The following is a 27,593-nucleotide window of genomic DNA, read 5'->3' on the forward strand; positions in this document are numbered from 1 at the left end:
AGGGTTCCAGTTTCTCTACAACCTCGCCAGCATTTGTTGCTTGCTGTTCTGTTAAATTTTGCTATTTTGACTGTGGTGAGATGATATCTCATAGTTGTTTTAATTTGCATCTCTCTTAGTGCTAGGGATTTTGAGCATTTCTTCATGTGCTTGTTAGCCATCTGAATGTCGTCTTTGGTGAAGTGCCTGTTCATATCCTGTGCCCATTTTTCTATTGGATTATTTACCTTTATCTTGTTGTGGTGGGATTCACTGTCTTGTATGTGTATGGATATTATCCTGTCATTCACCACATTGTATTTCAATACTGATCTAGACTTTTTTTAACTGTGAAAGCAACCTCATTTTTCCTCACGTTTTCATCTCCAGCCTAGTAGATCATGATTTTCTGACTCAAAATGTCCCATGCCTGTCTGTCTCATTTCGCTAATACCTAATATGTCAGTATTTCCTTCTTAACAATATCCAGTTTTCCTACATTCATGGTTCTCACATCCATGTTCCAGTTATTAGTGTCTGCTTACAGCTGTTCCTCTTGTATGTTTCCATATTTGAGGGCTCAGCCTCAGTTGCCCCATCTGCTAGTCTAAGTGTGCTCTGTTGTACGTAGGGTCTTCAAAGGCCTGCTATTTCGGAAGTGGATAGTCAGTCCGGGTTTTCAAAGGCCTGCTTTTTCGGAAGTGGATAGTCAGTCCTTCTTCCTAGTCTGTCTTGATTTGATTGCTCAGATTTAGAACATTATCTGACAGACAAGCATTTTATAGAGAAGAGCAGATTAAAGATATTTCCCAGTAGTAGAGAAAAACCAATAGATTCCATGTTGTCCCCACCCTTGCCAGGTGTGTTTTGAGCCATCTTTTCCTGCTCTAACAGCACTTACATATACTCCCACCTACTCATTCAACATCAGTCTCCCCTATCCAGACCTTGATGTGATTGCCTATGTGTCAATCTTTCTGGGCTTCTGTGATTCCTAATGCCTCAAACTGCTGCCATTTCTTCCTCTGCAGGCAATATTGACTTCAGGAGTTTTGAACTTCTGCTCCAGGATTGACTTCTTGTGCCTTAGGACATCATCTCCTCCATTTATGCTACAAGAATTTCCCAGGGGAGGTTGATGAATCCTGCGTTGTATGGGGTCCACTGAGACACCTTCTGCCACACATGTTGTACCATTGTTTTTCATGCAAATAAGAACTGTATTTGTTTTAGTCAGCCCCATGTTCCTTCACCTGGCCATCTGAAAGAATGTGTGACAAGTACTATTAAATAGATACAGGTGCCATGAGGAGAATCAGGTCATTCAAGGGTTAAAAAGGTTACTTTGGAGGACTGGTAAGGAAGCATCTTTTGGGGCACCCAGAATTTTCAAGAAAGAGAGTATTGGAAGGAAGACTATGGTTGACTAGGTCTGTGCTCCTGGAATAGGCAGAGGAGGAGGTGGAGGATTTGTTCAAGATGAGGGGAAAAGGATGACAGGTGAGGTCAGTGCCCGTTCAGCAGGTAGGTATGCTGAATGCACACTCTGGGCTAAGTCCTGCCCAGGAATTTAGGTAGAATAGGTCCATTTCTGATGCCTGGACCCCGGCAGAGTTAGGGCTTCCCTCTTTGTAGCAGTTGAGAGAAGGGACTGGGCAAAATGTAATTTGAGGAAAGCCTGAGGAACAAGCTGTTGTGTGTTACCCAGAGAAATCCGGGCAGAGGCTTCTCGAGGAATGATCTTTGGGCCTTAGAGGAGAAGTGACTCAGGAAAGACCTCATAGCTACCAGGGCAAGGAGAAATTCTTCCAGATCGTTGCATCCTACTCACTTGACTTTCCCATTTTGTTCCCTCCAGAACCTTTCAGCTCTGGGAGCATTGGTGGGTCTCAGTAATGCACGTCTTGGTTCTGTCAAAACTCGGTAAGTTTTTTACTCTATTGTTTTCTTCACGGGGATTTACCCCAAGTAGTAAGTTCTATATTTGCCCATATCTTGCCAGTATTAAAGAATTCAAGAGATTTTTGTTTGTGTGAGCTTGCTCGAGCGGAATCTACCGTCTCTCGCTTCTAAGTTTCCTCCTCCCCACCTGGAATCACTTCTCCTTTCCCTCCTTGCTACTTCCACCTTACTCCTTCCACCTCACTCCAAATCCTTGAAGTATTTTAAGGGTCACAGACTGTAGTGGGTCTAGGAGTAAAGTCTTGCTAGCATCCAGGGGAACGAAAAGAACAGTAAGTAGGTTTCTCTGAAGCTTGCCATCACCCACTTGTCATTGATCACTTAAAAAAAAAGTATACTGGTTTATTTACAAAGTTAGAATAAATTGTTTTTCACACTAGATTTTTCCCATTTCCTTCACCTGCCCCCCCCATCAAATTGTAGGACCCCATGATTAATCTCCCTCACCATCCATCCTCAGCCTTCTGCTTCTACCCTTCCTTCCCTTGAATCTTGATACTCATTCTATAAGATGGTTATACAGTATTTGTCCTATGGGACTGAGGTAGTTCACTCAGCATAATGCTCTCCGGTCCCTCCCAGGTTAGGGAGTCTTAAAAAATTATTGCTCCTGCGTGCTGCATAGTATTCCATTGATCACTTTTTTTCTTAAAAGGTTTGAGGGCTTGTGTCTGTTGTCCCTGCTGGTGGGAGAGAGCCCTACAGAGATGTTCCAGCAGCACTGTGTCTCCTGGCTCCGGAGCATTCAGCAAGTCTTACAGGTAAGGATTCTGGCAATGACTTCTCATTCTCCCGTGAGTTCTTTGCCATTTCCGAGGTTGACAGAAGAATTAGAAGTAATTTCCTAGTGGAGGGGAAAGCTTCTTTAAATCAGTTTAAACTTTTTTAAGGGTTTGATCTTCTGGGTTGATTTGATTTCTCTGACACACTAACTTCTAACGGGTTCACTTCTTTGTTGGCTTTTCTAATGTGTCACATTACTATAATGTTGCTTTCAACAGATGCTTGATTCCCCCCCGCTTCTTCTTTGTTTCTCTTTTAATCACCCCATCCTCGTCCTTTTTACATTCTCAGAGACAGCTTCTCTTAACATTTTATTCAGCATTTGTTTTCTGAATGAGTTCAGAAACTCAATGAGTATGAGTTCATATGACAGACTGCTTGGTAAGCACTGGAAGACAGGAATAAGATGTACACAGCTGCTGGCTTCATAATATTGTTCTCTGTGCAGGGTTGGCAATTATTTTCCTGTAGTGGACCAGATAGTATGCTTTAAGGTTTTGTTGTCTGTATATGGTATCTGTTGTATATTGTTGTTTTTTATCTCAACCCTTTAAGATTGTAAAAACCTTTTTTAGCTTGTGGTTGTACAGAACTGGCTCTCACATATTAGTTTATTGTCCTGAAAGTGAAAAACTTTTTGTTAAATTTTCAAATGATTGTGATGTGATAAACTGAGATATATGTAAAGAAGAAAAAGAATGTAATTGTACTTGCACTCTGAGAACATGATAACAATAGAATTGGGAGGAAAAAAGCATAAGAAATGCCAAAGCATAGCAGCATCCTGTGAGACCCAGGAAATCCTGCATTTAAGCATTTTCTTGCATGAGCAGAAATCACAAGAACCTTCTGTGAGCCTGTTGTTGTGCGACTCATAGTCACCCTCTCTACAACAGCCCTAAACTCGGCTCTGTCCTGTGCCAGTCGCACTGCCTCTGACACTCTCATCCTGATTACACCAGTCACTGAATCAGTCCACCTCATGAGGGCCTTCCCCTCCTGCGCTGTCCCTCTACCCTCCCAAGAATGATGTCCCTCTCCAAGGACTGGTCTCTCCTTAAAACATGTCCAAAGTATGTTAGACGGAGCCTCAGAATCCTTGCCTCCAAGGAGCTTCCCGGTTTAACCCTTTCCAGGATGAATCTATTTGTTTTCCTAGCAGTCCATGGTACCCTCAATAGTCTTCTCCAGCACCACAGCTCAAAGGCATCAATTCTCCTATTCTCCTTAGTCATTGTTCAACTCTCTGATACATAACAAGTGATAGTAAAGACCATGGCTTGTATCAGATGCACCTTAGTCTCCAGAGAGACACCATTGCTCTTCAGTACTTTGGAGAGGTCCGTAACAGCAGGCTTTCCCATGGCAATATGTCTTTTAATTTTCTGGCTACTGGTGCCAAGACTGTTGACAGCGGAGCCAAGCAAACTAAAGCTGTGAACAATCTCAGTCTCTTCACCATCCATCCTGATGCTGCCAGTTGGTCCAGTGGTGAGAATCTTTGTCTTCTTGACATTGAGCCTCAATCCATATTGGAGACTGCAGTCCTTGACCCTCTGCAGCAAGTGCTTCAGGTCCCCCTCAGTTTCAGCAAGCAGGGTTGTGTCATCTGCATAATGCAAATTGTTGATAGATCTTCCACCAATCTTGACCCCAGATTTTTCTTCATAGAGCCAAAGATGGAAAGAATATACTGAGTCACTGTATTGAAAGGAATTGGCAGAAACAGAAGAATTTCGTGAAACAACATATGAGCAAGAGCCTATGGTGATGAAGGAAGAAGTTCAGGCTGCTTTGAAGGAAATAGCAAAAAAATAAGGCCCTAGCAATAGATGGTATACCAATTGACATATTTCAGCTAACAGATGCTGCCCTGGACATGCTCACCATGATGTGCCAAGAAATCTGGAGAACAACCACTTGGCCAACTGACTGGAAGAGATCTCTATTCCAAAGAAAGGTGACCCAACAGAGTTTGGAAACTATAGAACACTATCATTGATTTCACAGGCAAATAAGATTCTACTGAAGATTATCCAAAAATGACTGGAACAGCACATCAGCAGAGAACTGCCAGAAGTCCAGGCTGGGTTTAGAAGGGGTCGTGGTACCAGAGATATTGTAGCTAATGTTGGATGGATCTTAGCTGAAAGCAGGAATTACCAGAGGAATGTCTATATGTGTTTCATTGACTATGCAAAGGCGTTTGACTGTGTGGATCATAACAAACTGTGATGGTTGACTTTGAGAAGAATGGGAATCCCAGAACACTTGATCGTGCTAATGTGAAACCTATACTTGGACCAAGAGGCAGTTGTCAGAACAAAACAAGGAAACACTGCGTGGTTCAAAATTGGGAAGCGTGCCCGCCAGGGATGTGTCCTGTCTCCATACCTTTTCAACCTTTTCTGTGAGCCTAGGAGAGGAAATTTCAGAACTCTGAGTACCTGCTGATAAAAAGAAAATCTTAGAACAAAGGAGAACAGCATTTGAAGCATTGGTGATTCCCAAGAGTCTTGAGAATGTGTACTCTGAAGGCTCATGGTGGTCAGTGAGATTAAACTGTAGCAGACATTGATGCACTTAAAGACATCAAATACTCCCACAGTTATTATTAGCCACCATTGAGTCAGTATGACTTATGGTGACCCAGTGAACAAGAGATCTCAACTCTGCGCTATCCTGCTCTATCCTCATCAACTCTGATACACTTGAGCCCATTGCTGCAATTACTGTGTCAATCCATCTGGTTGAGGGTCTTCCTTTCTTTACTGATCTTCCACCTTTCCTAGCATGATGTCTTTCTCCAAGGAATAGCCTCTCCTGAGAGGATGCCTCAAGTATGTGAGGTGAATCTTCACCATCTTTGCCTCTAAGAAGCCCCTTGGCTATACCTTCTCCAGGACATACTTGTTTATTCTTTTGGCAGTCTATGGGATAGTCAATACTCTTTAATACCGCTGTTCAAAGACATCAGTTCTTCTGTAGTCCTTACTTGTTGTCCAGCTCTAAGATGCATGGCAAGTGATTGAAAAGATTTGATCTGAATCCATCACATCTTAATCTTCAAACTGACATTGTTGCTTCTGTACTTTTGAGAGGTCCTTGACAGCACACTTTCCCATTGTAGTACATCTTTTGATTTCTTAACACCGGTGCCCAGTGGCGTTAATTGTGGATTCACATAAGGTGAAACCATTGACAATTTCAATATTTTCTCCTTCTTTCATGATGTTGCCTATCTACTCAGTGATGAGGATTTCTGTCTTCTTGATACTGAGATTCAAATCAAAGCCTGGAGTCTTCTATTTTCTGCGGAAAACACTTCAGGTCCTCCTCACTTTAAATAAGCAAGGTTATATCTACTGCCTAATACAGGTTGTAGATAAGTCTTCATCCAATCCTGATGCCACATAATTCTTCATATAGTTAAGCTTCTCAAATGATTTATTCTCCTATTTAGACTAAATAAGTATAGAGAAAGAGACGACTTAGACCTTTCTTAATTTTAAACCACGTTATTTTCTCTTGCTCTGTTGTTTGCACAGTAGCTTCTTGGTCTAAATCTAGGTTCCTTATGAGAACAATTAAGTATTCTGGAATTCCCGCTCTTCTCAGTCTTAGTCGTAGTTTTTTATAATCCACACAAATAAATGCCTTTGTATAGTTAATAAAATACCAATAAACCTCTTTTTTGGTATTCTCTATTTTCTGGTAAGATCCATCTGACATTAGCAATGATATCTCTGGTTCCACAGCCTCTTCTAAACCCAGCTTGACTCTCAGGCCTTGGGCCTGTAGAACTGAATTATGGCATGGTGAGAATTAGGCTGGTTCTCCAGGCCCTGGGCCTGGGCCCTGCTGAGCTGGCATCCAGTATCCCGAGGCATTCTGGACTTTGTGCCTCTACCTTGCTGAGGGAACCCCTAGCTGCTTGTAGTATGATGTCTGTTTGTTTGCTTTTAGGAATATATTCACTTTTCTGTCAGTTTCTTGTATCGAGGGAGTGATTTGCATGTTGCAGCTATATAAGATATACATGTATATGTATATATACAGTGCTTGTCTGTCAGATGCTGTTCTAAAATAGAGCTCCCAGATTGAGACAAACTAGGAGGAAGGATTGACCAGCCACTTCTTAAATACCAGGCCTTTGAAAACCCTGTGAACAGTAGAGCACAGTTGCACAGTTAGATATGGACAGTTAAATATATCAGTGGAGGGAGAACCTTCAAATTGAAGAATTAAAAATTTGGAACTAAGAACTAAGATTTGGAAGGTCATTCGGGCTCCATGACTCCAAAAAGTCAAAGTTCCATGAGAATTTGAAATTCTTTCCATTTCCCCCTTTGGATCAGAAATCTATAAAATATTTGATCAAAATGTTCAGTAATGCTAATGGAGCAGCATTCTTTTCTTCTGGTCTCATAGCAGTTGAGCCGGTTGTTAATTTTACTTAAATCCATAATTAACACCCATTGGAAGCAGTAATCAAGAACTTAACATATTGCATTGGGCAGATCTGTTGCCAGGGACCTTGTTAAAAGTGCTAAAAAGCCAGGATACCACTTTAAAGACTAAAGTGCCCCTGACCCAAGCCATGGTATTTTTAATCACTTGTTATGCATGTGAAAGATGGACAGTGGATGAGGAAGATAAAAGAATTGATTCTTTTTAGTTGTGGTAGTGGTGAAGAATATTGGATAAACCGTTAACTGTCTAAAGACCAGACAAATCTGTTTTAGAAAAAATGTAGCCAGAATGTTCCTTAGAAGCAAAGTAGTGAGACTTGTCTCACATATTTTTGACGTACTGTCACGAGGGGCAGTCTTTGGAAGACAGCATGCTCAACAAAGTAGAGGGTGGGAGAAAGAAGAGAAGACCCTCAATAAGGTAGAATGGCACAGTGACAGCAGCAGTGGGTTTAGGCACAGCAGATATTGTGAGGATGGTGCAGGATCTGGTAGGTTTTCATTCTGTTGTACATATGGTCACTATGAGTCAGAGCAGATGGTGTCTAACATCTCCTCCTGCTCCTATCTAGGGAGCTCTGGTGACCTACTCTGAAAGCATTGTGCTGCTCTCTGGTTGTTTGATTCCACCAGCAGACTCCTTGAGAGAAAGATGTACAGTCTTCTCTCATGTGATTTACAGCCTGTGAAGCACACTGGAGGGTCAGCAATGAGTTTAAGGAGCTCTAGTGACTTCCTCCATGAAGAGTTGCATTGCTAGCCCTAAGGCTGTCTTTCTCTGATGGTTCACATTCACCAGAGGATTGTGGGAGAAAGATGGGCAGTCTCCTTTCCTCCTGTGGGATTTACAGCCCTTAATATTCTTTCTATCTCTGATGCCCTCTAATTCTACTGGTAATTTATTGCTAACATTAACAGAGTTGTTTCTCAAAAGCCTCATATTGTTAAACCTACCATTCTTCCTCTTTTTGATATCAGTAAAAGTGAGGTTAGAAACATGGCTTGTGATTGCCCTTTCAGTCCCAGGACCCAGCGCCCACAATGGAGTTGGCTGTGGCCATTCTGAAGGACCTGCTCCGCTATGCAGCCCAGCTTCCTACACTTTTCCGGGACATCTCCATGAACCACCTTCCTGGCCTTCTCACGTCCCTGCTGGGCCTTAGGCCCGAGGTGAGCCTCTCAGTCCCCAAGACTGGCCCTCTTCCCCTACTGTTCTTTACTCATACACAGTACATAATTGGGAGTAATTGGGAAATGGAATTGAGGAAGTGAGAAAAGGGACAAGCTGAGAAAAAGTGATTGTGTAGAGAAAGTGCCTTAAGGTACTGGTGGGCTGTGATGGATCAGGTGGACGTGAATGAGGCTGGCGGCAGTGACCTCTCAGCTGCTGCTTTTCTGTTTCCCACAGTGTGAACTCTCAGCATTGGAAGGAATGAAGGCTTGTATGATCTATTTTCCTCGGGCTTGTGGTTCTCTGAAAGTAAGTATTCATGGAAATGCTTCTTCCCATCAGGTAAGAGCTTTGAGGCTCTTACTTTTCCTTCTATCCCTGAGTTTGCTAAGCACCTCTATTCTGTTTGTTCTTTGAGTTAGAAATCCACAACTTGAGGCAGTGGTGGTTTATGGCACAATTCCTACCTTTGTGTGGGAGAGCTGGGTTTGAATCCCAGCTGGTGATGTGCGGCTACTACGTAGGAGAGGGTTAGATAGTGTTATGATGCTAAACAGGTTCTGGCGGACCTTCCAGATGAAAGTAGCTAGGAAGAAAAGACTGGCGATCTATTTCCAAAAACCAGCCTGTGGAAACTGAGACTCACAATGGTCTGATCTTAGCAAAGTGTGAAGATGGTGCAGGACTGAGTAGTGTCCCACTCTTGTGGGTAACCATGTGTCAGGGGCTATCTTTTGTTAGGCAGCTAACAAAAATAATATCTACTATACAACTATAATTATATGACTTTGTGACATGTTAAAGGCATTATTTTTTTAAAATAATTTTTTTATTAATTTTGATGAAAATTTACAGACTTTGAATTTCCATTCATTCATTGTTGAACTTTTCTCCCTGCCCACCTCTCCCCCCCAGCACACTCTTCTCTTTGAAAAGTAAAGTTTCCCCATTGTGTTACAATCCCTCCCCCTAGGTCTACTCCACTATGCAGCCTTCGTTTTGGACTCCTGTCATGACAATAATACCTAATCACATACCCCTTTTTAAACAGTTTTCTCATCTGTTTCAATGCAGTATACATTATTTATCCCATCTTTCTGAGTCTCCCCCCCAACCCCGAGGTCAGTCCTGTTTTACAACAGTGGCACTATGCAGTATTTGTCCCTTTGTGACTGAGATATTTCACTCAGCATAATGTCCTCCAGCGTCACTCATTTTGAATAATATTGCATGAGTTCCTTGTTTTTCAATGCAGCATAGTATTCCATTGTGTGATTATACCACAGCTTCTCTATACATTTGTTTGTTGATGGGCATTTAGGTTGGATGTGCATATATCTGTTTGGGTGTCAGTTATGGTCTCTTTGGGGTATATTCCCAGTAGTGGAATTGCTGGGTCAAATGGTATTTCTGTTTGCAACTTTTTGAGAAAGTGCCATACCGCCTTCCACAGTAGTTGCATTTTACACTTCCACCAACAGTGAATAAAGGTTCTAGTTTCTTCACAACCTCACCAGCATTTGTTGCTTGCTGTTAAATTTTGCTATTCTGACTGGGGTGAGATGATATCTCATAGTTGTTTTGATTTGCATCTCTCTTAGAGCTAGGGATTTTGAACAGTTTTTCATGTGCTTGTTAGCCATCTGAATGTCTTCTTTGGTGAAATGTCTGTTCATATCCTGTGCCCTTTTTTAATTGGCTTGTTTACCTTTATCTTGTTGTGGTGCTCAAGTATTTTATAAATTCTAGATATAGGTCCCTTATCTGACATGTCATTACCAAATACTTTTTCCCAGTTGGTGACTTCCTTTTTTACCCTGTTGGAGAAGTTTTTGCATGTGCATAGGGATTTGATTCTTAGAAGGTCCCATTCATCTGTTTTATCTCCTCCTGGTTGTAGATTTTTCAGGATACTTGGAAGACTGTTTATGTTGTGGATTAGGACTTCTAGAGTTCTTCCAAGCTTTTCTTTAATGAAGTTTGTAGTCCTTGGTCCACGATACACCTAGAGTTGGTTTTTGTGTATGGAGTGAGGTGTGGATCTTGCTTCAGTCTTCTGCAGATAGTTTTCCGATTTTGCCAACACCATTTGTTAAAAAAAAAAGGCTGTTGGAGCTCTGGTGGCCTAGTGGCAAGAAGCTGTACTGCAATAAGGCTGTCGTTTCCCCACTTAACTGATTTTATCTCCTTGTCAAAAATCAGTTAACCATAGGTGGATGGGCTGATTTCCGGGTTCTCAATTCTATTCCATTGATCTATGTGTCTGTCATTGTACCAGTACCATGCTGTCTTAACCACCATGACAGTGTAGTAGGATTTGAAATCAGGGAGTGAGATGCCTCTACCTTTTTTTTTTTAAGGAGTATTTTGCTTATTCGGGGCTTCTTTTCATTTCGAATGAATCTGGAGATTGCCTTTTCCATTTCTTTGAAGAATGGGATTGGTATTTGTATTGGGATTGCATTGAATGTGTAAGTTCCCTTTGGTAATATTGTAAAGGCATTATTTCATATAATCCATACAGATAATGAAGTTGAAATGACATAATTTTGCCTTTCCTTGCCTTGCCCAAGATCAGTAGAGGTCAGAACCTATAACTAGCCATATGATGCCAAAGCCCAGGCACTTAACCATGGATTTCTTTCCCACCTTCTTTATACTTCAATGATGCCTTGTCCATTTTTATACTATCTTATCTATGTTTATTCCTAAAGCTCTTAGAATTTCCTTAAGGAAACCTTCCTATTATAGCACTTTCCTGTATCAACTGCCTCAACACTTCTTACATTTCTGTGTGTTCTTCCTCTGTCACTTTCCCAGTAATACCCCACGGTGTCATGATGCAAACAAGGTGACTGTATAGCAAAGCCATGTTAACGTGAACACGTAGTGGGCATGTGACTCACGGAAGAGAGGAGATCAAGGAAAGAATTACAGTTTCATTTTCAGGGAGATGATAGAACAAATATGAATGGCTAACCAATTCTGCTAAAGCCATAAAAATTAAAAGGAAGGGCACATTTGTTTGTGGCAAAATTGGCTTCCCACTAGTAAAGAATATATAGATGTTTTCCTGTAGTAGATTATTTGTTCTCTTTCGTTAGATTGTTCTCATCACTAGTATGACAAACCATTCATACACCTTTGTTCAGATGGAACCGTAAATCTGTACAACTGGAAATTGCAGAGAAACTTTGTTTTTGTAACTGGAGTGGTTGATTAACAGTATTGGTGAATGTGATGATTAAGAGACAGTTTGCCATTCTGATTATCTTTAAAATATCAAAAGGAGCCCTTGTGGTACAGTGGTTAAATGATTGATTGTTAACCAGAAGGTTGCCCTTCAAACTTACTAGCCACCACTCAGGAGAAAGATGGGGCCACCTTTTATAAAGATTACATAGCCTGGAACCTCTATGGGGCAGTTTTGCTCTCTCCTGTATGGTCACAACTTGTCAGAATTGACTTAGCAGTATTGAATTTATGATCACAGAAAGAGAATAAACCCTGAAAGAGTCATCTGGATATAGTCCCAGAAGTCATGTAGATGAAGCTTCTCCAGATGGGTACATACTCTGTCTGGTACTCACTCTTAGGAGCAAGGCACTTCTTTTTTTTTTTTTTTTAGAGTTGGTATTCCTTTCTTTTTTTTTTTAACACTTTTTTTAAAAATATCAATTTAAATGAAAGCTTAGGGTTTCCAAGTCACTCATTGTTGCACTTTTCTCCCTGCCCACCTCCTGTATTCCATTTTACAGAGGAGGCTGTACAGACTCATGGAAATTTAAGGTTGTTTTTTTGTTGTTGTTTTTTAATTTCCTGGCATGCTTTTATTTCTCTCAAGAATAAAGTATCACCTAGGGAACTGTCCTCAGTTGAATTTTTTGGCTTCCTCTGTTGCCATTACCTCACTTAAGGATCTCTCTTGTGCAGAGTCCCAAGAGGCAGTTTGTACTTGGAAAATGTTGTAGACTGAGTTCTCAGGAAACTCACTAGTCATTGCCCTTTTGATGTGTTATCTGTTGTGCTCTCATCCCTCCTATGTTCCTAGAGCAGTTGCAATTGTGAGGTTCATGGTAACTCCCTTATGTAAAGCATCTGAAGCATTCTCAGCCCATGAAGTAAGTTACTGTAGAAACTTTACTTCATCTCCTCATTCCTAAATTGGTTAATAATTCTTTGGAAAGAGTGGAGCACTAACTCCACTTTTGAGACTCACCCAGGGCATATTCAGGGTGTGTGCGTGCGTGCGTGTGTGTGTGTGTACATTTTTAGTAGACTATTCCAAGTCAGCCGTTACTTTGCTTTGTAAGCTACTCCAGGCACACCTGTGGCCAGAACAAGGCCATTGTGCTGTACTTACGTGCAGTCATGTAAGCCTACTTTCTCTGCACCTGACCTAGCTTTTGGAGCTAGAGTTGAAGCAGAGCTTTTGTCTAGATTCTATACCAGGCCAGCCTTTGTTCCAGTTTCCAAGTTCATTGGTTTCCATGCAATGAGTGACTAACTCTTAACTTCCTCTGAAGGTGGACATCTTTTATCATTTTTTTCTAGATTGATAGTGCAGAACTTTTAACCCTTCCAGGGACTTCTTACCACTCAGAATGTTTTAAAAACTGTAACATAGGAGATTGCAAAGGGCTTGATTTTGTTGAAATCTAGTTATATTGTAACATTGTATATGTGCTGTTTTTTTAATACTAGTTTATTTTCAAAATTAGAATACATTGTTTTTGAGAGCAGATTCTTCCAACTTCCCTCACTCCCCCACCTATCAAATGGTACAATTCTATGATTAATCTACCCCTTCCCCTGTACATCCTTATCCTTCTGCTTCCAGCCATTCTGGAAGGCAGTTTGGCATTTCCTCAAAAAACGGAACATAGAAATTCCATATGACCCAATTATTCTACTACTTGGAATGTACCCTGAGAAAATGAGAACTGAGGCACAGACTTGTACACCAGTATTCATAGCAGCATTATTCACCATCACAAGAACATGAAAATAGCCCAAATGTACAACCACAAATGTATGTGCTGTTTTTGATAAGCTTCTAGTTGCCAGCTGCGACCTCCTTTTTTGTGTGTTAAGTTTGTAGAGTGTTGGGTATATGGGTTTCTGCCTTTCAGTGTCTTGTTGGCTCAAGGAAGATGGTGAATAATTTTGTAAAATCTTCATAGAGGGAGCCTAGCTAGCTGTGGAGCAGGGACCTTTTCCTGCAGGACAGGGAGGGTAAAGTCATTGTGCATGTCTTTCCACCAAGGAAGGGTGTTTGCTCCCAGGCATTGATGTCCTGGACTTCTTTGCATCCTGTGTCTGTAGGAAAGAAGACATAGGCTTAGGTTGTGTTGATGGGCATGGGTAGGGTGTGTATCGTGTGTATCTTCACTCAGTAGCCTCTTCCCCCCCAATGCAGGGCAAGCTGGCTTCCTTCTTCCTTTCTCGAGTGGAGGCCCTGAGCCCCCATCTGCAGCAGGTAAAGGGAAAGGAGGAGTGTGGAGAGTCTGGGATCTGGCTTCTTCTATTATCTCTTTTAGCTATCTTTCTGCTATTGCTTCTGGACCATATTCCCACTGCCTGTCTGTTAGAGTGCTACTTACATGCACCTTCTCATCTGTCCTGTCCCACTGTCCTTATGTTTCTTTCCTCTCTCTTTGATCTTCGTCATTTTAGGGCTGGGGTGGGGGTGGGAGGAGTCTCTGGCTTTTGCCCCATCTGATACCAGATTTCTGATGCTTCTTCTTCAGTTGGCATGCGAATGTTACTCTAGGTTGCCCTCCTTAGGGGCTGGCTTTTCGCAGGGCCTGAAGCACACAGAGAGCTGGGAGCAGGAGCTGCATTGCCTGCTGGCCTCATTGCATAGCCTGCTGAGCACACTGTATGAGGGAGCAGAGGCAGGTAGGGATTAGGGAATACTGCTTGGAGCCCTTGGGGCAGCAATTAGGGAACACAGTGGGATGGGAGAAGGAGTGTGACCCAGGAGGGTGAGGGGTAGTAAGTTTCCAGGGAATATTGTAAATGGAATGAGTCATCTCTCAGCAGTGAAGGAGGAGAGGTAGGAATGAAGACATCAAGTATAGAAAGTGTGTTTCTGTCCAGCTCCTGTGCAGTATGAAGGGCCTGGGGCAGATTTGCTGCTCTCTCCGTTAGAAGATGGTGATGCCCATGCTCTCCTCAGACTTCGGCAGAAGTTTTCTGGACTGGCCCGCTGCCTGGGGCTCATGCTCAGGTGTGTGCAGACTGGGAGGGACCATGTTCCTGGGGCTGACGAGCTTGCAATGGGGCTTTTATCTTCATGAGGAAAGAGATTGTTGAGAGGGGTTTGGGAAGTTGTACTGGGGCATCTGTAGTGAGACGTCTCTGCTCTGATGCTCTTTGTAGCTCTGAGTTTGGGGCTCCTGTGTCTGTCCCTGTGCAAGAAATCCTGGATCTCATCTGTCGGACCCTCAGTGTTAGTGGCAAGAATATTGTAAGTAGACGGTGTCTTCTATTCATACCCCTTTCCTAGGCTTTTTAGGGGGTGGGATTTTGATTTTGTTAAGAGGGATCAGGAGGTGGGAATCTCTTACAGACATATGTAAACATGTCTAGTTGCAGCTTAACTATTTATGTCTCTTTCTGGTGGCCTAGTGGTAAGGAGCTGCACTCAACCCAATGTCAGGAGGTTTCAATCTGCCAGCTACTCCTCAGGAGAAAGGTGGACAGTCACTCTATGCTATTCGCAGCCTCTTAAAACACCATGGAGGGTCAGCTACAAGTTGGTTTTGACTTGACGCCTGTGAGTGAGTGGCTTCTTTTTGATCATTCTTTATTTTCCTAGAGCTTACTTGGAGATGGCCCTTTGCGGTTGCTGCTGTTGCCCTCCATTCACCTTGAAGCCTTGGATCTGCTTTCTGCCCTCATCCTTGCGTAAGTGTGATTGCTCAGGTTCTGGCAAAGGATTTGAGACAAACTAGGAATGAGGACTCACCATTCTGCCTTTGCCACTAGGTGTGGAAGCCGCCTCTTACGCTTTGGGGGCTTGATCAGTCGCCTGCTCCCCCAGGTCCTCGGTGCCTGGAGCATGGGCAGGGATACCCTCTCCTCAGGTCAAGAGAGACCTTACAGGTAACTGTTGAGGAAGGGAGTAAAGCAGAGGTGGGGAGGGGATGCAGGGGAGTGAGAGCTCAGAGGGTCTGGGAGTCCTGAGGCAGGAGAGACAGGACCAGGTGGTTAGATAACTCCCTCCACGACATCTCCTTGCTGTTCTCACTATAGCATCGTGCGGGCCAAAGTATACGCTGTGCTGGAGCTGTGGGTCAAGGTGTGTGGTGCCTCAGCCGGCGTGCTCCAGGGAGGAGCTTCAGCAGAGGCCCTGCTCACCCACCTGCTCAGTGACATCTCTCCCCCAGCCGACGCCCTTAAGGTTAGTGTCCCAGCACTGTCCACTTCCCAGTGTGCTCCTTCACCAGTCGCTTACTCTCCTCTGCCCTGACTTCCCATTTGCCTTTGTGTGATTTCTTTTTCTTTCCATCCCCAGCTGCGTAGTCCTCGGGGAAGTCCCGATGGGGCTTTGCAGACTGGAAAGCCCAGTGCCCCCAAGAAACTGAAGCTGGATGTTGGGGAGCCAGTGGCCCCGCCCAGTTACCGGAAAGGGGACAGCAATGCTAACAGTGATGTGTGTGCAGCAGCTCTGAGAGGTGGGTAAGATCAGGGACCTTGGGGCGCTGAGAGCTTGAAACTGGTTGTCACAGGGAAGTAGATAATGAGTCAGTAAATGTTAATGTAGTTAAACAAAATGTGTATGAATGATTCAAAACCAATATGATTTGTAAACTTAAAAAAAAAGTGGAGGGAAAAGTGAAGTAGGTAAAATGCAAAGCCTGGTAAAAGCCTGCAGAGTAGGTCAGACAGAAGATGTCACTTATTCACCAGGGTGGAATTTCAGCTCCAGTCCTAGAGGGGATTTTGCTTGTTCCCACAGCCCCTCCAAAGCCTCATTCATATCATGTATGCATGAACGTTGTTTACATATCCGCTCTATATGCTGAGTACTGTTCTAGCACTTGGGGAGTAAATCTCCACCCCTTTTCTGCCATTTTGGGGGCTGTGGAGGACTGCTGGGAGCAAGGCTTTCCCCCCCCCTCCACTTTATTTTTATTTTATATTAGTTTGCATACAAAATTTGTATACACTGTATATCTTTGATGTACATTGTGTCTCACACATTCTTAAACTCACATTGTGTCTCAGAAGATCATTCATGTACATTGTTTTTTATAAATATAATCACCATTGATCCATGACTACTACTACCCAATCTTTTCAAGTACTTATAGGATCTTTCCTGATTCCTTCCCCACTCCTCTACCCCCCGCCCCAAAAACTGTTATCTTAATGATCTTCCCCCTCTGCCCACTCCTTTCTCCTTCTGGACTTTGAGCCACATCTTACTAGTTAGCCTTTTATTTTTATAACAATAGTCTTATTCAATATTTATACTTAGGAGACTTAGTTCACTCAGCATAATGCTCTCTATATTCTCCCACATTATATAGCATTTTATAAAATCATTGCTCTTTAGAACTGCATGATACTCCATTGTGTGGATGTATCATAGTTTTTCATTCCATTTGTTTTTTGATGAACATTTGGGCTATTTCCATTTATTTGCTATTGAGTTATTTGAGTGAAAGTTTATAAATCAAATTGATTTTCCATGCAGCCATTTACATTTTGTTTCATAGCATTGTTACAGTATCTGAGTATTACAATACTCTCCTGTGATTCTCATTTCCATTAATCTTTCTGGTCTACCTCGTGCTGTCTGGGTAGACACTGTCATTCTTATCATATGTGATTGATAATTTGAAGGCATGTTTTCTTGGTGTTTTGCTGGTTGTTTTTTGTTTCTTAACTTTATAGTCCTGTCTGTTGTTTGTCTGAGAGTTGAGCCACAAGAATGGGTTCTGTACCAGGTCCAGTGGTATCTAAGGTTTGTAGTTTTAGGGGTTCCACCTGTCTTTGTTCGACCAGTCAAGCAGGCCATTTTTGCTTTTGAGTTTTGTTCCGTGGGTCTGCTCACTCTAATGAGAAACTTGTACCATGATCCCTTTAGAGTGTGAGCAGTGGCAGGCAGGTACCATCTTGTTCTTCTGGTCTCAGGGTCATGAAGGTTGAAGTTTGCCTGGCCCGTTAGTGCAGCAGTTCTTCTAAACCACCAGTACAACTGGAAGGCTGTTGTGTAAGACTTTTTTCTAGCTATGAAAGAAGTCTTTAAAGCCAGAAGGAGCACACCCCTTTTTTAAAAAATTGGATGAAATTTAATTCTCTGTAGGCAACAAATATGCTTACGCGAACAAAGCCCAAAACATGGCATCTCCTGGATGCAACAAGACCAGGGTAATCTGGGGAAAAGTAATTAGTGCCCATGGAAATAGTGACATGATCCATGCAAAATTCTGAAGCAACCTTTCTGCTCAGTACCTAGAACACAGAATCTTGGTGGTGCTCTGCCTCTCAGGCATGTAAACTTACTGAAAGGTAAATAGATAAAATTGTGGATTTAAAAAAAAAATTCTTGGTGAAGTTTATCTTTACCCTTGCCAGGTTGACCAGTGGTACTGCCTGTGGCCAACAGACTCATCAGTAAACAAAAGTTCTGCAGATTTGATACTCTGCAGTGAGTGGGTCAGTTTCTTTGGGTCACATGAATTTCACAGGCTGCCACCTCATTCTCTGTAGAAGAGAGCTAGCTCTTCCCAAACACAGAAATACACATCTACAGTTAACAGTGAATAAAGAAGATGAAGAATTGGTGCTTTTGAATTGTGGTGTTAGAGAAGAGTATTGAATGTAGCTTCCACAGCCAAGAAAACAAAGAAATCCACCTTGGAGGAAGTGCAGCCAGGGTGCTCCTAACAGCATGGGTGGTGAAACTTTGTATCCTATGGGTATCTTGTCAGGAAGAGCCAGTCCTTGGAAAAAGACATCAGTTGTGCTTGGAAAAGTAAGAGGGTAGTGAAAGAGCAGCTTGACAAAGAGGTGTATTGACACAGTGACTGCAACAGTGGACTTGAGCAGGCCAGAGATTATGAGGAAGGGGCAAGATCAGGAAAAATTTTGATCTGTTGTTCATCAAATTGCTATGCTATGAGATTTAATCAGCATGACAACTCCTAACAACAACACAACAGTGCCTTACATAATTATATTGTTTAAACATTGGCAATAGCTCTAAATTAGTAGAGATATTTTCTCCCCTTTTAAAAAGTGGCTTCAGACAAGTCAGACAGAGAAGCTGAAGAAATACTTTCTGATCTTTGTTTTATATTAATGAGAAAATGGACTTGTTCTAGTGGCTTGTTGTAGTTTGCCATTGAGTTGGGACAAACTCATAGCTGATCCTCCAGTGGGTTTTCAGAGGCATTAAATCTCATGGGGGGAGATTGTTTATCCTCCTGTGGAGCAGCTGGTGAATTTGGACCATATGCCTATGGGATTGCAGCACAGCTACTTACCATTAGATCATCAGATCATCAGAGCTCCCTCTCTAGTGGCCCATTGGTGGGGAATTGATTGTGCTGCTGACCCAGAAACAGATCATTTGAATCCACCAATGACTCCATGAGAGAAAGAGCTGTGAGTCAGTTCCAACTCGGTGGCACATAACAATAACATCCTTGGGTTACATTGTTCAGAACCCTTGCCTCTGAATTCTGTTAGTAGCCTGCCTCTTAGACACCTCTTCCATGCCTTATCTCCTCCCCAGGCCTCAGCCGGACCATACTTTTATGTGGGCCTCTCATCAAGGAGGAGACTCACAGGGTGAGTGAGCCTACAATTGGGTCCTGCCCTGCACCTGTCAGAGGTACCCCAATAGTGGGCCTCTCAGATGCTGGGAATGGACAGAGGAAGGGCTGGCTGGCCTTGTTGATGCTTTTGGATATACTCCTTTCCTTTGCAGAGACTGCATGATCTGGTGCTGCCCTTGGTCATGGCTGTTCAGCAGGGTGAAGTCCTGGGCAGCTCCCCATATACCAGTTCTCATTGTCGCCGGGAACTTTACCAGCTGCTACTGGCGCTGCTGTTAGCACCTTCGCCTCGGTGTCCACCTCCTCTGGCCTGTGCCCTGCAGGCCTTCTCCCTTGGCCAGCGAGAAGACAACCTCGAGGTGAGGTAGCCTCCTGGCTTTCTGGGTTCCCTGGTTTATGGTGCTGATGGGCTTCCGTCTTTCCCACCTCCTGCACCCTGAGTTCTCACCTTGTGCTTGCTTCTGCCCTCAGGTCTCCTCCTTCTGCTCAGAAGCACTGGTGACTTGTGCTGCCTTGACACACCCTCGAGTCCCTCCCCTGCAGTCCATGGGCCCCACCTGCTCCACACCTGCCCCCGTCCCCCTTCCGGAGGCTCCATCCCCTTTCAGGCCCCCACCCTTTCATCCCACAGGCACCATGCCTTCAGTGGGCCCCATGCCCTCGGTGGGCTCCATACCCACAGCAGGCTCCATGCCCACAGCAGGCCCCATCCCCTCTGTGCGCCCTGGACCACCAGCCACAACCAACCACCTCGGCCTCTCTGTCCCAGGCCTTGTGTCTGTGCCACCTCGGCTCTTGTCTGGCCCTGAGAACCATCGAGCAGTCCCAGATGAGGACCCAGTCCTTGCTCCATCTGGCAGTCCCCCTCCTTCTGTGCCCTCCGATGAGACATTTGGGGGGAGAGTGCCCAGACCAGCATTTGTTCACTATGATAAAGAGGAGGCATCTGATGTGGAGATCTCCTTAGAGAGTGACTCTGATGACAGTGTGGTGATTGTGCCTGAGGGGCTCCCACCACTCCCACCTCCACCTCCCTCAGGCACCACACCTCCCCCGGTGGCCCCAGCTGGACCATCATCAGCTGCCTCCCCTGTGCCAGCCAAGGAGGAACCAGAAGAGCTTCCTGCAGCCCCAGGGCCTCTTCCACCACCCCCTCCCCTTCCTGTTCCTGGTCCAATAACGCTCCCACCACCACAGTTGGTCCCTGAAGGAACGCCTGGTGGAGGAGGACCCCCAGCTTTAGAAGAAGATTTGACAGTCATTAATATCAACAGCAGTGATGAGGAGGAGGAGGAGGAGGAAGAAGAAGAGGAGGAGGAAGAGGAGGAAGAAGAGGAGGAAGAGGACTTTGAAGAAGAAGATGAAGAAGAGTATTTTGAAGAGGAAGAAGAGGAGGAGGAAGAGTTTGAGGAAGAATTTGAGGAGGAAGAAGGTGAATTAGAGGAAGAAGAAGAGGAGGAGGATGAGGAAGAGGAAGAAGAGTTGGAAGAGGTAGAAGAACTGGAGTTTGGTTCAGCAGGAGGGGAGGTGGAAGAAGGTGAACCTCCACCGCCTGCGCTGCCTCCAGCTCTGCCCTCCTCCGAGTCTCCCAAGGCACAGCCTGAGCCCGAACCTGAGCCAGGACTGCTGTTGGAAGTGGAGGAGCCAGGAGCAGAAGACGACCATGGGGCTGAGATGGCCCCCACCCTAGCCCCGGAGGTCCTGCCCTCCCAGGGAGAGGGGGAAAGGGAAGGAGGAAGCCCTTCAGCAGGGCCACCACCTCAGGAGCTTATTGAAGAAGAGCCTTCTGCCCCGCCACCCCTGCTGGAAGAGGGGACTGAGAATGGGGGTGACAAAGCACCCCCACCCCCGGAGACATCTGCTGAGGAGGAGATGGAGACAGAGGCAGAGACGGAGGCAACAGCAGCTCATGAGGAAAAGGTGAGAAGGTCAGGTTGGGAGGACAGCTTCTGTGGGAGGGTGGGGTGGGAGGAAGGGGTCATAGCTGCTTGTATTAGCGACAGGCTTGTGCCCAGCCTGGCCCATTCTTCTGTGTATGTGTGTAACTGCTATTTGTCTCCCTAAAAGGAGCAGGATGACACAGCTGCCATGCTGGCTGACTTCATTGATTGTCCCCCTGATGATGACAAGCCACCACCTGCCACGGAGCCTGATTCTTAGCCCTCCTCTCCTGCAGTCCCACTTCCTGTTCACAATAAAGTTATATCCTTAGATAGTGACTGCTGCTTCTGTCTTTTGCCAACTCTGTCCCCAGCCAGAAGTCCAAGCTTCTCCTGGGCTTTTCAAGGTACCCGTGGTATTTCTCAAATGTCTCCATAGCTCTCCTGTTGTCTCCATTGTCCAGAGAGGAACTATTCACTTACAGAGGTTCTGAGAACTATTCTGTCACTCAGGAAATCAGTGTTAGAGTTTGAGAATTCTTGTCCTCTGCTTTTCCTGTTCTCAATACATCTGTGCTGGGTGGCCTGTACGGTTAAGACTGTGAAGAGTTAAAAGATATAGTTACAAGTGAAAACATAGAACAAGACATCTGGCAACACAACGTCCACATTTACAACTTACTGATGTTGATTAAATTTTTTCGTATTGTACCACTGTTTTCCCTTATCCAGGAAGACTCTGCTTTTGTGTGTGTAATCCAAGTGTACATACATAGGGTTTTCAGAGGCCTGCCATTTCAGAAGTGGATGGCCAATCCTTCCTCCTAGTCTGTCTTAATCTGAATGTTTAGATTTAGAGGAGTATCTGACAGACAGCAGTTTGTGGAGTAGTGAAAGATAAATCCCTCATTTTGGAGTTGACCATTAGTTACAGTGTAGTCCCTGCCCTTAGCCCAGTGCCTTGACCCACTTATTTCCCAGCTCCACCCTCCAGCAGGATACCACTTCACTTCTACCAAATGCCTTCAGAATTAATTAATCTCCCATTGTCCGACCCATCACCTGACAGCTTGTCAGAGAGATTTTTTTTTCTTCTTCCTGTGTCCAGTGTCTCTTAAGTTTACTTAAGAGAAAGTATTGGAGAAGAGTATTGAATGTACCATGGACTGCCAGGAAAACAAACAGATTCATCGTAGAGAGGATTAAACCAGGCTGCTCCTTGGAGGCAAGGATTCTGGGGCTTCGTCTGACATACTTTGGACATGTTGTAAGGAGAGACAGGTCTTTAGAGAGGGACATCATGCTGGGTACAGTAGAGGGACAGCGCAGGAGAGGAAGACCCTCTATGAGGTGGATTGATTCAGTGACAGGGGCACTTGGGATGGGTGTGTCAGAGACGATGAGATTGGCACAGGATAGAGCACGGTTTAGGGCTGTTGTACATAGGGTCGCTATGAGTCGTAAACAACTCGACGGCACATAACAATCCAAGTGTGGAAATGTATGAAATAAAGTGTTCTACTGTGTGAACGATATAAAGGCACACACAGAGAGAGGGAGAGTCTTGGAAGAGCAGGCAGAGTGATTATGATGGAACTTAGAATTTCGAAAAAGTGTAGAGGAGTTTAATCATTGAATTCTGTGAAACTTGAACCTTGGACATGTAGTAAATCTAGAGATAAGGTCTGTTTCAGGCTGATCTTTAAATTATACAATCCCATACCTTCTCCTTGCCTTCCTGCCTGGAGTTTGCCAGCTTTTCTTGAGATCAGAAATTTCCTAGTCAGTGTCTGCTCCTTTTTGAGACCAGGGTCTAGACCTTGTTGGGATGCACAGATGAACCTGAAAGTACCAAGATGTGTGGGCTCGAGGTCAGTGTCTTGTGCGTTATTCTCTCACTCAGTCTCTCTTGAAGTTTGGACATAGGATCAGGGAGATGCAGAGAAGGGAGTGGTTTGTTCTAATTCAGTGTACCTTATAGGGCCCCTATGGGGAGGTGATAATTGAACTAAATTTTGAAAATTTTAGTGAAAGTTTAAAAAGACTTTTTCCAACTTGTTACTGAAAAATTTTAAACCTTCAGGAAAATTGTAGAACTAGTGTACAGTTCTATTTAATGATTAATTACGTTATCTGTTACAGTTTTATTATTATTTGCTTTATGCTTTATTGCACTTTGCAGAGAGTTAATTTTTTACAAATGGAAAGTTTGTGGTAACTGTTGAGCAAGTCTAAACATTTTTCTAACACCATGTGCTCACTTTATTTCTAGGTCAATGTTTTGAGAATTTTCACGATATTTCAAACTTCTCATAATGCTATTGGAACACTTAGTAGACTACAGTAGAGCATAAACTTTAAAGTGCTGGAAAGCAAAAATAATTCATGTGACTTGCTTTATTGCAGTGGAATAAAAACCACAGTGCCGTCTGGGTATGCCCATTTTTCCTATTCCTGAATTCACCAATTGCTAACAGTTTACTGCATTAGGTTTTATCCCAGTATAACTGTCTCCATAGGGACATGTTTATCTCTGAATCCATGTGTGTATATTAATTGCTCTTTTTATGGAACAGTGTGAAATGAAGTTGCTGAGATGACTTTACACCTAAATTTTTACTCATCTCAGAATAAGGACAATCTTCTACATAATTACAAAACTGTTAAACTTCAGAAAATATTTTTAACAGTAATGGAGTAATGCACTTACTGCAGAGGGTCAAGGACTGCAGCCTTCAATATGGACTGAGGCTCAATGTCAAGAAGACAAAAATTCTCACCACTGGACCAATCGGTAGCATCAGGATGGATGGTGAAGAGATTGAGATTGTTCACAGCTTCAGTTTGCTCGGCTCCACGGTCAACACTCTTGGCACCAGTAGCCAGGAAATAAAAAAATGTATTGTGATGGGAAAGTCTGCAGTTAGGGACCTCTCTAAAGTACTCAAGAGCAACAGTGTCTCTCGGGAGACTAAGGTGCGCCTGATACAGGCCATGGTTTTTTCGGTCACTTGTTATGCATCAGAGAGTTGGACAACGACTAGGGAGGATAGAAGGAGAATTGACGCGTTTGAGCTGTGGTGCTGGAGAAGAGTATTGAATGGACTGCCAAGAAAAGAATCTGATTCATCCTGGAGAGGGTTAAACCAGGCTGCTCCTTGGAGGCAAGGATTCTGGGGCTTCGCCTGACGTACTTTGGACATGTAAGGAGAGACAGGTCTTTGGAGAGGGACATCATGCTGGGCAGAGTGGAGGGACAGCGCAGGAGGGGAAGACCCTCTATGAGGTGGATTGATTCAGTGACTGGGGTAATTGGGATGGGTGTGTCAGAGGCATTGAAATTGGCACAGGATAGAGCAGGGTTTAGGGCTGTTGTACATAAAGTCGCTATGAGTCGCAAACGACGGCACATAACAACAACAACAATGGAGTAATACTTTGTATGTGTGAGAGTGTGATTTTTCTTACATGTCTCTAAAATGTCTCTTCTCACCCCCCAAAAATTGTCTTTATAAGCTACTTTTTCTTTTTTCTTCTTAATTATATATATATATATTTTTTTTTTTTAAATTTTTTTTTTAATTTTTTTTTGTGTGGTGGAGAAGGCCCTGCAAATCTCAGGGATCCCTGTAAATACCAAAGTGCAGACCTGAAAACTGCCATTGTTGTTAGGTGCTGTCGTGTTGAGTTTGTCCCATAGCAACCCTAAGAACATCAGATCTAAACCTGTCCTATTGTGTACCATCCTCACAATTCCTGACGTACTCAGGCCCATTGCAGCAGTCACTGTCAGTCCACCTGGTTGAGGGTCTTCCTATCTTGTTGACTCTCCATCTTTCCAAGCATGATGTCCCTCTCCAAGGAATATCATCCCTAGCGACATGCCTGAAAATATGTAAGATGAAGCTTTATCATTCTTTGCCTCCAGGGAACATTTCAGCTGCACCATTTCCAAGACACTCCTGTCTCTTTCCTTGGCAGTCTAAGGTACACTCGGTACACTTTTTTTTAACACCACTGCTCAAAGGCATGGGTCCTCCTCCTATCATCCCTATTCATTGACCAGCTCTCAGATGCATAACAAGTGATCAGAGACCATAGCCTGAATCAGGCACTTTAGTTCTCAAAATGACGTAATTGCTTCTCAGTAATTTGAAGAGGTCCCTGGCTGCAGACTTTATCCCTGTGCAATACGTCTCCTTTTTTCCTGACTGCTGGTACCAAAGGTGTTGATTGTGGATCCGAGTAAGATGAACTTATTGACAGTTTTAGTCTTTTCTCCATCTATCATGATGTTGCCTATTGGTCTAAGAATTTCTGTTTTCTTGATGTTGAGATGCATTTCATTTTGATGGCTGTGTTCTTTGATTTTCTGCAACATTTGCTTCAAATCCTCATTTTCAGCAAGCAAGGTTCTGTCATTTTCATAGCACAGATTATTGAGGAGTCTTCCATCATGATGCTACATTGTTCAGAGATTCCAGCTTCTTGCATCATTTGCTCAGCATAACATTGAGTATGTATGTAGAGAGAATACAACCCTGACACCCTCCTTGATTTTTAAACCCTGTAGTCTTCTCTTACTCTGTGCAAACAACCGCTTTTTGATAACGTTTCACAAGAGCACGATTAAGTGCTCTGGGATTCCCATTCTTCTCAATGTCAGCCATAATTTGTTATGATCCACACAATCAAATGCCTTTGCACAGTCCATAAAATACAAATAGGTATAGTCAATAAAATAAAATATAAATAGGTATTCTTTTTCTGATATTCTTTATTGTCATCCAGGATCCATTTAACATCGGCAGTGATATCCCTGGTGCCACGGCCTCTTTTAAATCTTGATTGAGCTCCTTGCAGTTCCCTTGCAGTTCCCTATCTGTTATACTGTTCTAGCTGGTTTTGAATGCTCTTCAGCTGTATTTTACTTGAATGTGATATTAATGATACTCCACTATGTTGGATCACCTTTCTTGGGAATGGCAACTAGTAGGATTTCTTCCAATCAGCTAGACAGCTGTCTTCCGCATTCCTAGCATAGACAGGTGAGTGCATCCAGAGCTGCATATGTTGATTGAAACATGTTGGTAGCCCATCAATTCCTGGAACCTTATTTTTTCCCAGTGCATTCAGTGCAGCTTTCCCTTCTTCCTTCATTACCATTGGCTCCTACCAATATACTTCCTGAAATTTTTCAGTGTCAATTCTTTGAAAACTGGAATAGTGACTTCAAAAAGGAAAGACCACGGTTTTTGGAAACTAAACTAGAGAGAGAGAGAGAGATCAGCTGGCCCAGTGGTGAGAAAATGATGTGACTAAGACCAAGGTGGGTGACTTTAATCTGTGGACCTCAGGCCACTGTTTCATTGTTTTTGTTCAGACATTCCTCTAGGTTGTATAGCCCTGGTGTACAAGTTGCCGTCCTGCGGTCACTTGTGGTTGCTGTGAGGCTGAACACTGACACGGGTGTGTCAAATGCGTTAATGGTTGGCTACCAAATGTGGACAGAGTGGGTTGGAGCTCCCCGATTAAAACAAGCGTGGAAGGAGGAGTGGCATCCACTTCCATAATAGCTTGCCTCGGGAAACCCTATGAACCTGGAGAGAGGATGAAAGGCACCCAAGCGTTGAGGACTCCTTCATAGGGTCGCTATGAGTCACCTGCGACTCGACGGCACTTAACAACAACATATGGGTAAACTTGTCATTGATTTTGGAAAAGAGGCAGAATATTTTTCCAATTTTAATTGTATTCTGAATAAAAGAAAAAAACACTTCAAACTCTTTTGTCTTCAAGTTGGAACCAATTCATTGCCGACTTTGCACTAGATTTCCCATGCCATAAGTCACACTGGGCAAGATTGCCCATCTTCCTCCTATGGAAGGGGTAAATGGATTTGAACTGCCAGAGAGACTTGGCCTTTGGGTTAGCAGCATATCTCCATGCCACTAGAGCTAAGGAGCCCTGGTGATTATAGATACAGTTTTTTGTAGTTCAGAATTAAAATGGTGCAAAATATTTTTCAAATATCTTATTTGACTGCCACCCAGCTTTTCTCCTTGAGGTGGCCATTATTACCAGATTTTATATGTGACTTCAGAGATATTGTATGCAGATCCAAGTAAATACATATTAGCCTTGCCTTTTTAAAAATACAAATGATAGTATAATATATAGATAGTATAACACAAATGATAATATAATGTGCTTTGTCCTCCCCCTTCCACCCCAATGCATGTTCAGTTTATTGAAGTCTGCTGATAGTTATTTATATCAAGTAGAATAGAGGAGCAGCAGGAAGACGGAGAGGAGATGGTGGTATTCTGTGTGTGTGTGGGTGGTTTTCTTCACATTGATTATTCTGGGTTAGAATTCCTTCTTCACACAGCTTTGTTGTTGCTTTACTTGGGTAGGTGTCTAAAGCAACCGCTTTGATAGTGTTGTGTTTTCTTCTGGGATATGCTCTTGCTCAGCCAACTCCAGGAATTTTTTTGTATTCTTCCTCATTGATACCATTTCCTTTGGACATGGTGCCACTTTGGCCACC

General features: G+C 43.5%; 1 protein-coding gene across 1 annotated transcript in view; it reads left to right on the top strand.

The window, feature by feature from the left end:
• Nucleotides 1–21,323, top strand: part of PELP1 (proline, glutamate and leucine rich protein 1) — a 30,471-nt gene extending 9,148 nt beyond the window's left edge. Inside the window, exons 2-17 of the mRNA XM_006899081.1 lie at nt 1,838–1,902; nt 2,597–2,702; nt 8,217–8,366; nt 8,605–8,676; nt 13,787–13,846; nt 14,118–14,268; nt 14,470–14,599; nt 14,752–14,839; nt 15,191–15,279; nt 15,361–15,477; nt 15,628–15,775; nt 15,890–16,049; nt 19,121–19,176; nt 19,316–19,522; nt 19,635–21,083; nt 21,231–21,323. Of these exons, the coding sequence (XP_006899143.1) occupies nt 1,838–1,902; nt 2,597–2,702; nt 8,217–8,366; nt 8,605–8,676; nt 13,787–13,846; nt 14,118–14,268; nt 14,470–14,599; nt 14,752–14,839; nt 15,191–15,279; nt 15,361–15,477; nt 15,628–15,775; nt 15,890–16,049; nt 19,121–19,176; nt 19,316–19,522; nt 19,635–21,083; nt 21,231–21,323 (3,141 nt within the window). The remainder of the gene's footprint in view (nt 1–1,837; nt 1,903–2,596; nt 2,703–8,216; nt 8,367–8,604; nt 8,677–13,786; nt 13,847–14,117; nt 14,269–14,469; nt 14,600–14,751; nt 14,840–15,190; nt 15,280–15,360; nt 15,478–15,627; nt 15,776–15,889; nt 16,050–19,120; nt 19,177–19,315; nt 19,523–19,634; nt 21,084–21,230) is intronic.
• The last annotated feature ends 6,270 nt before the right edge of the window (nt 21,324–27,593 follow it).

This window comes from Elephantulus edwardii, unplaced genomic scaffold (genome assembly GCF_000299155.1).
Source record: "Elephantulus edwardii isolate Elephantulus edwardi_28Jun2011 unplaced genomic scaffold, EleEdw1.0 scaffold00246, whole genome shotgun sequence".
NCBI lineage: Eukaryota > Metazoa > Chordata > Mammalia > Macroscelidea > Macroscelididae > Elephantulus > Elephantulus edwardii.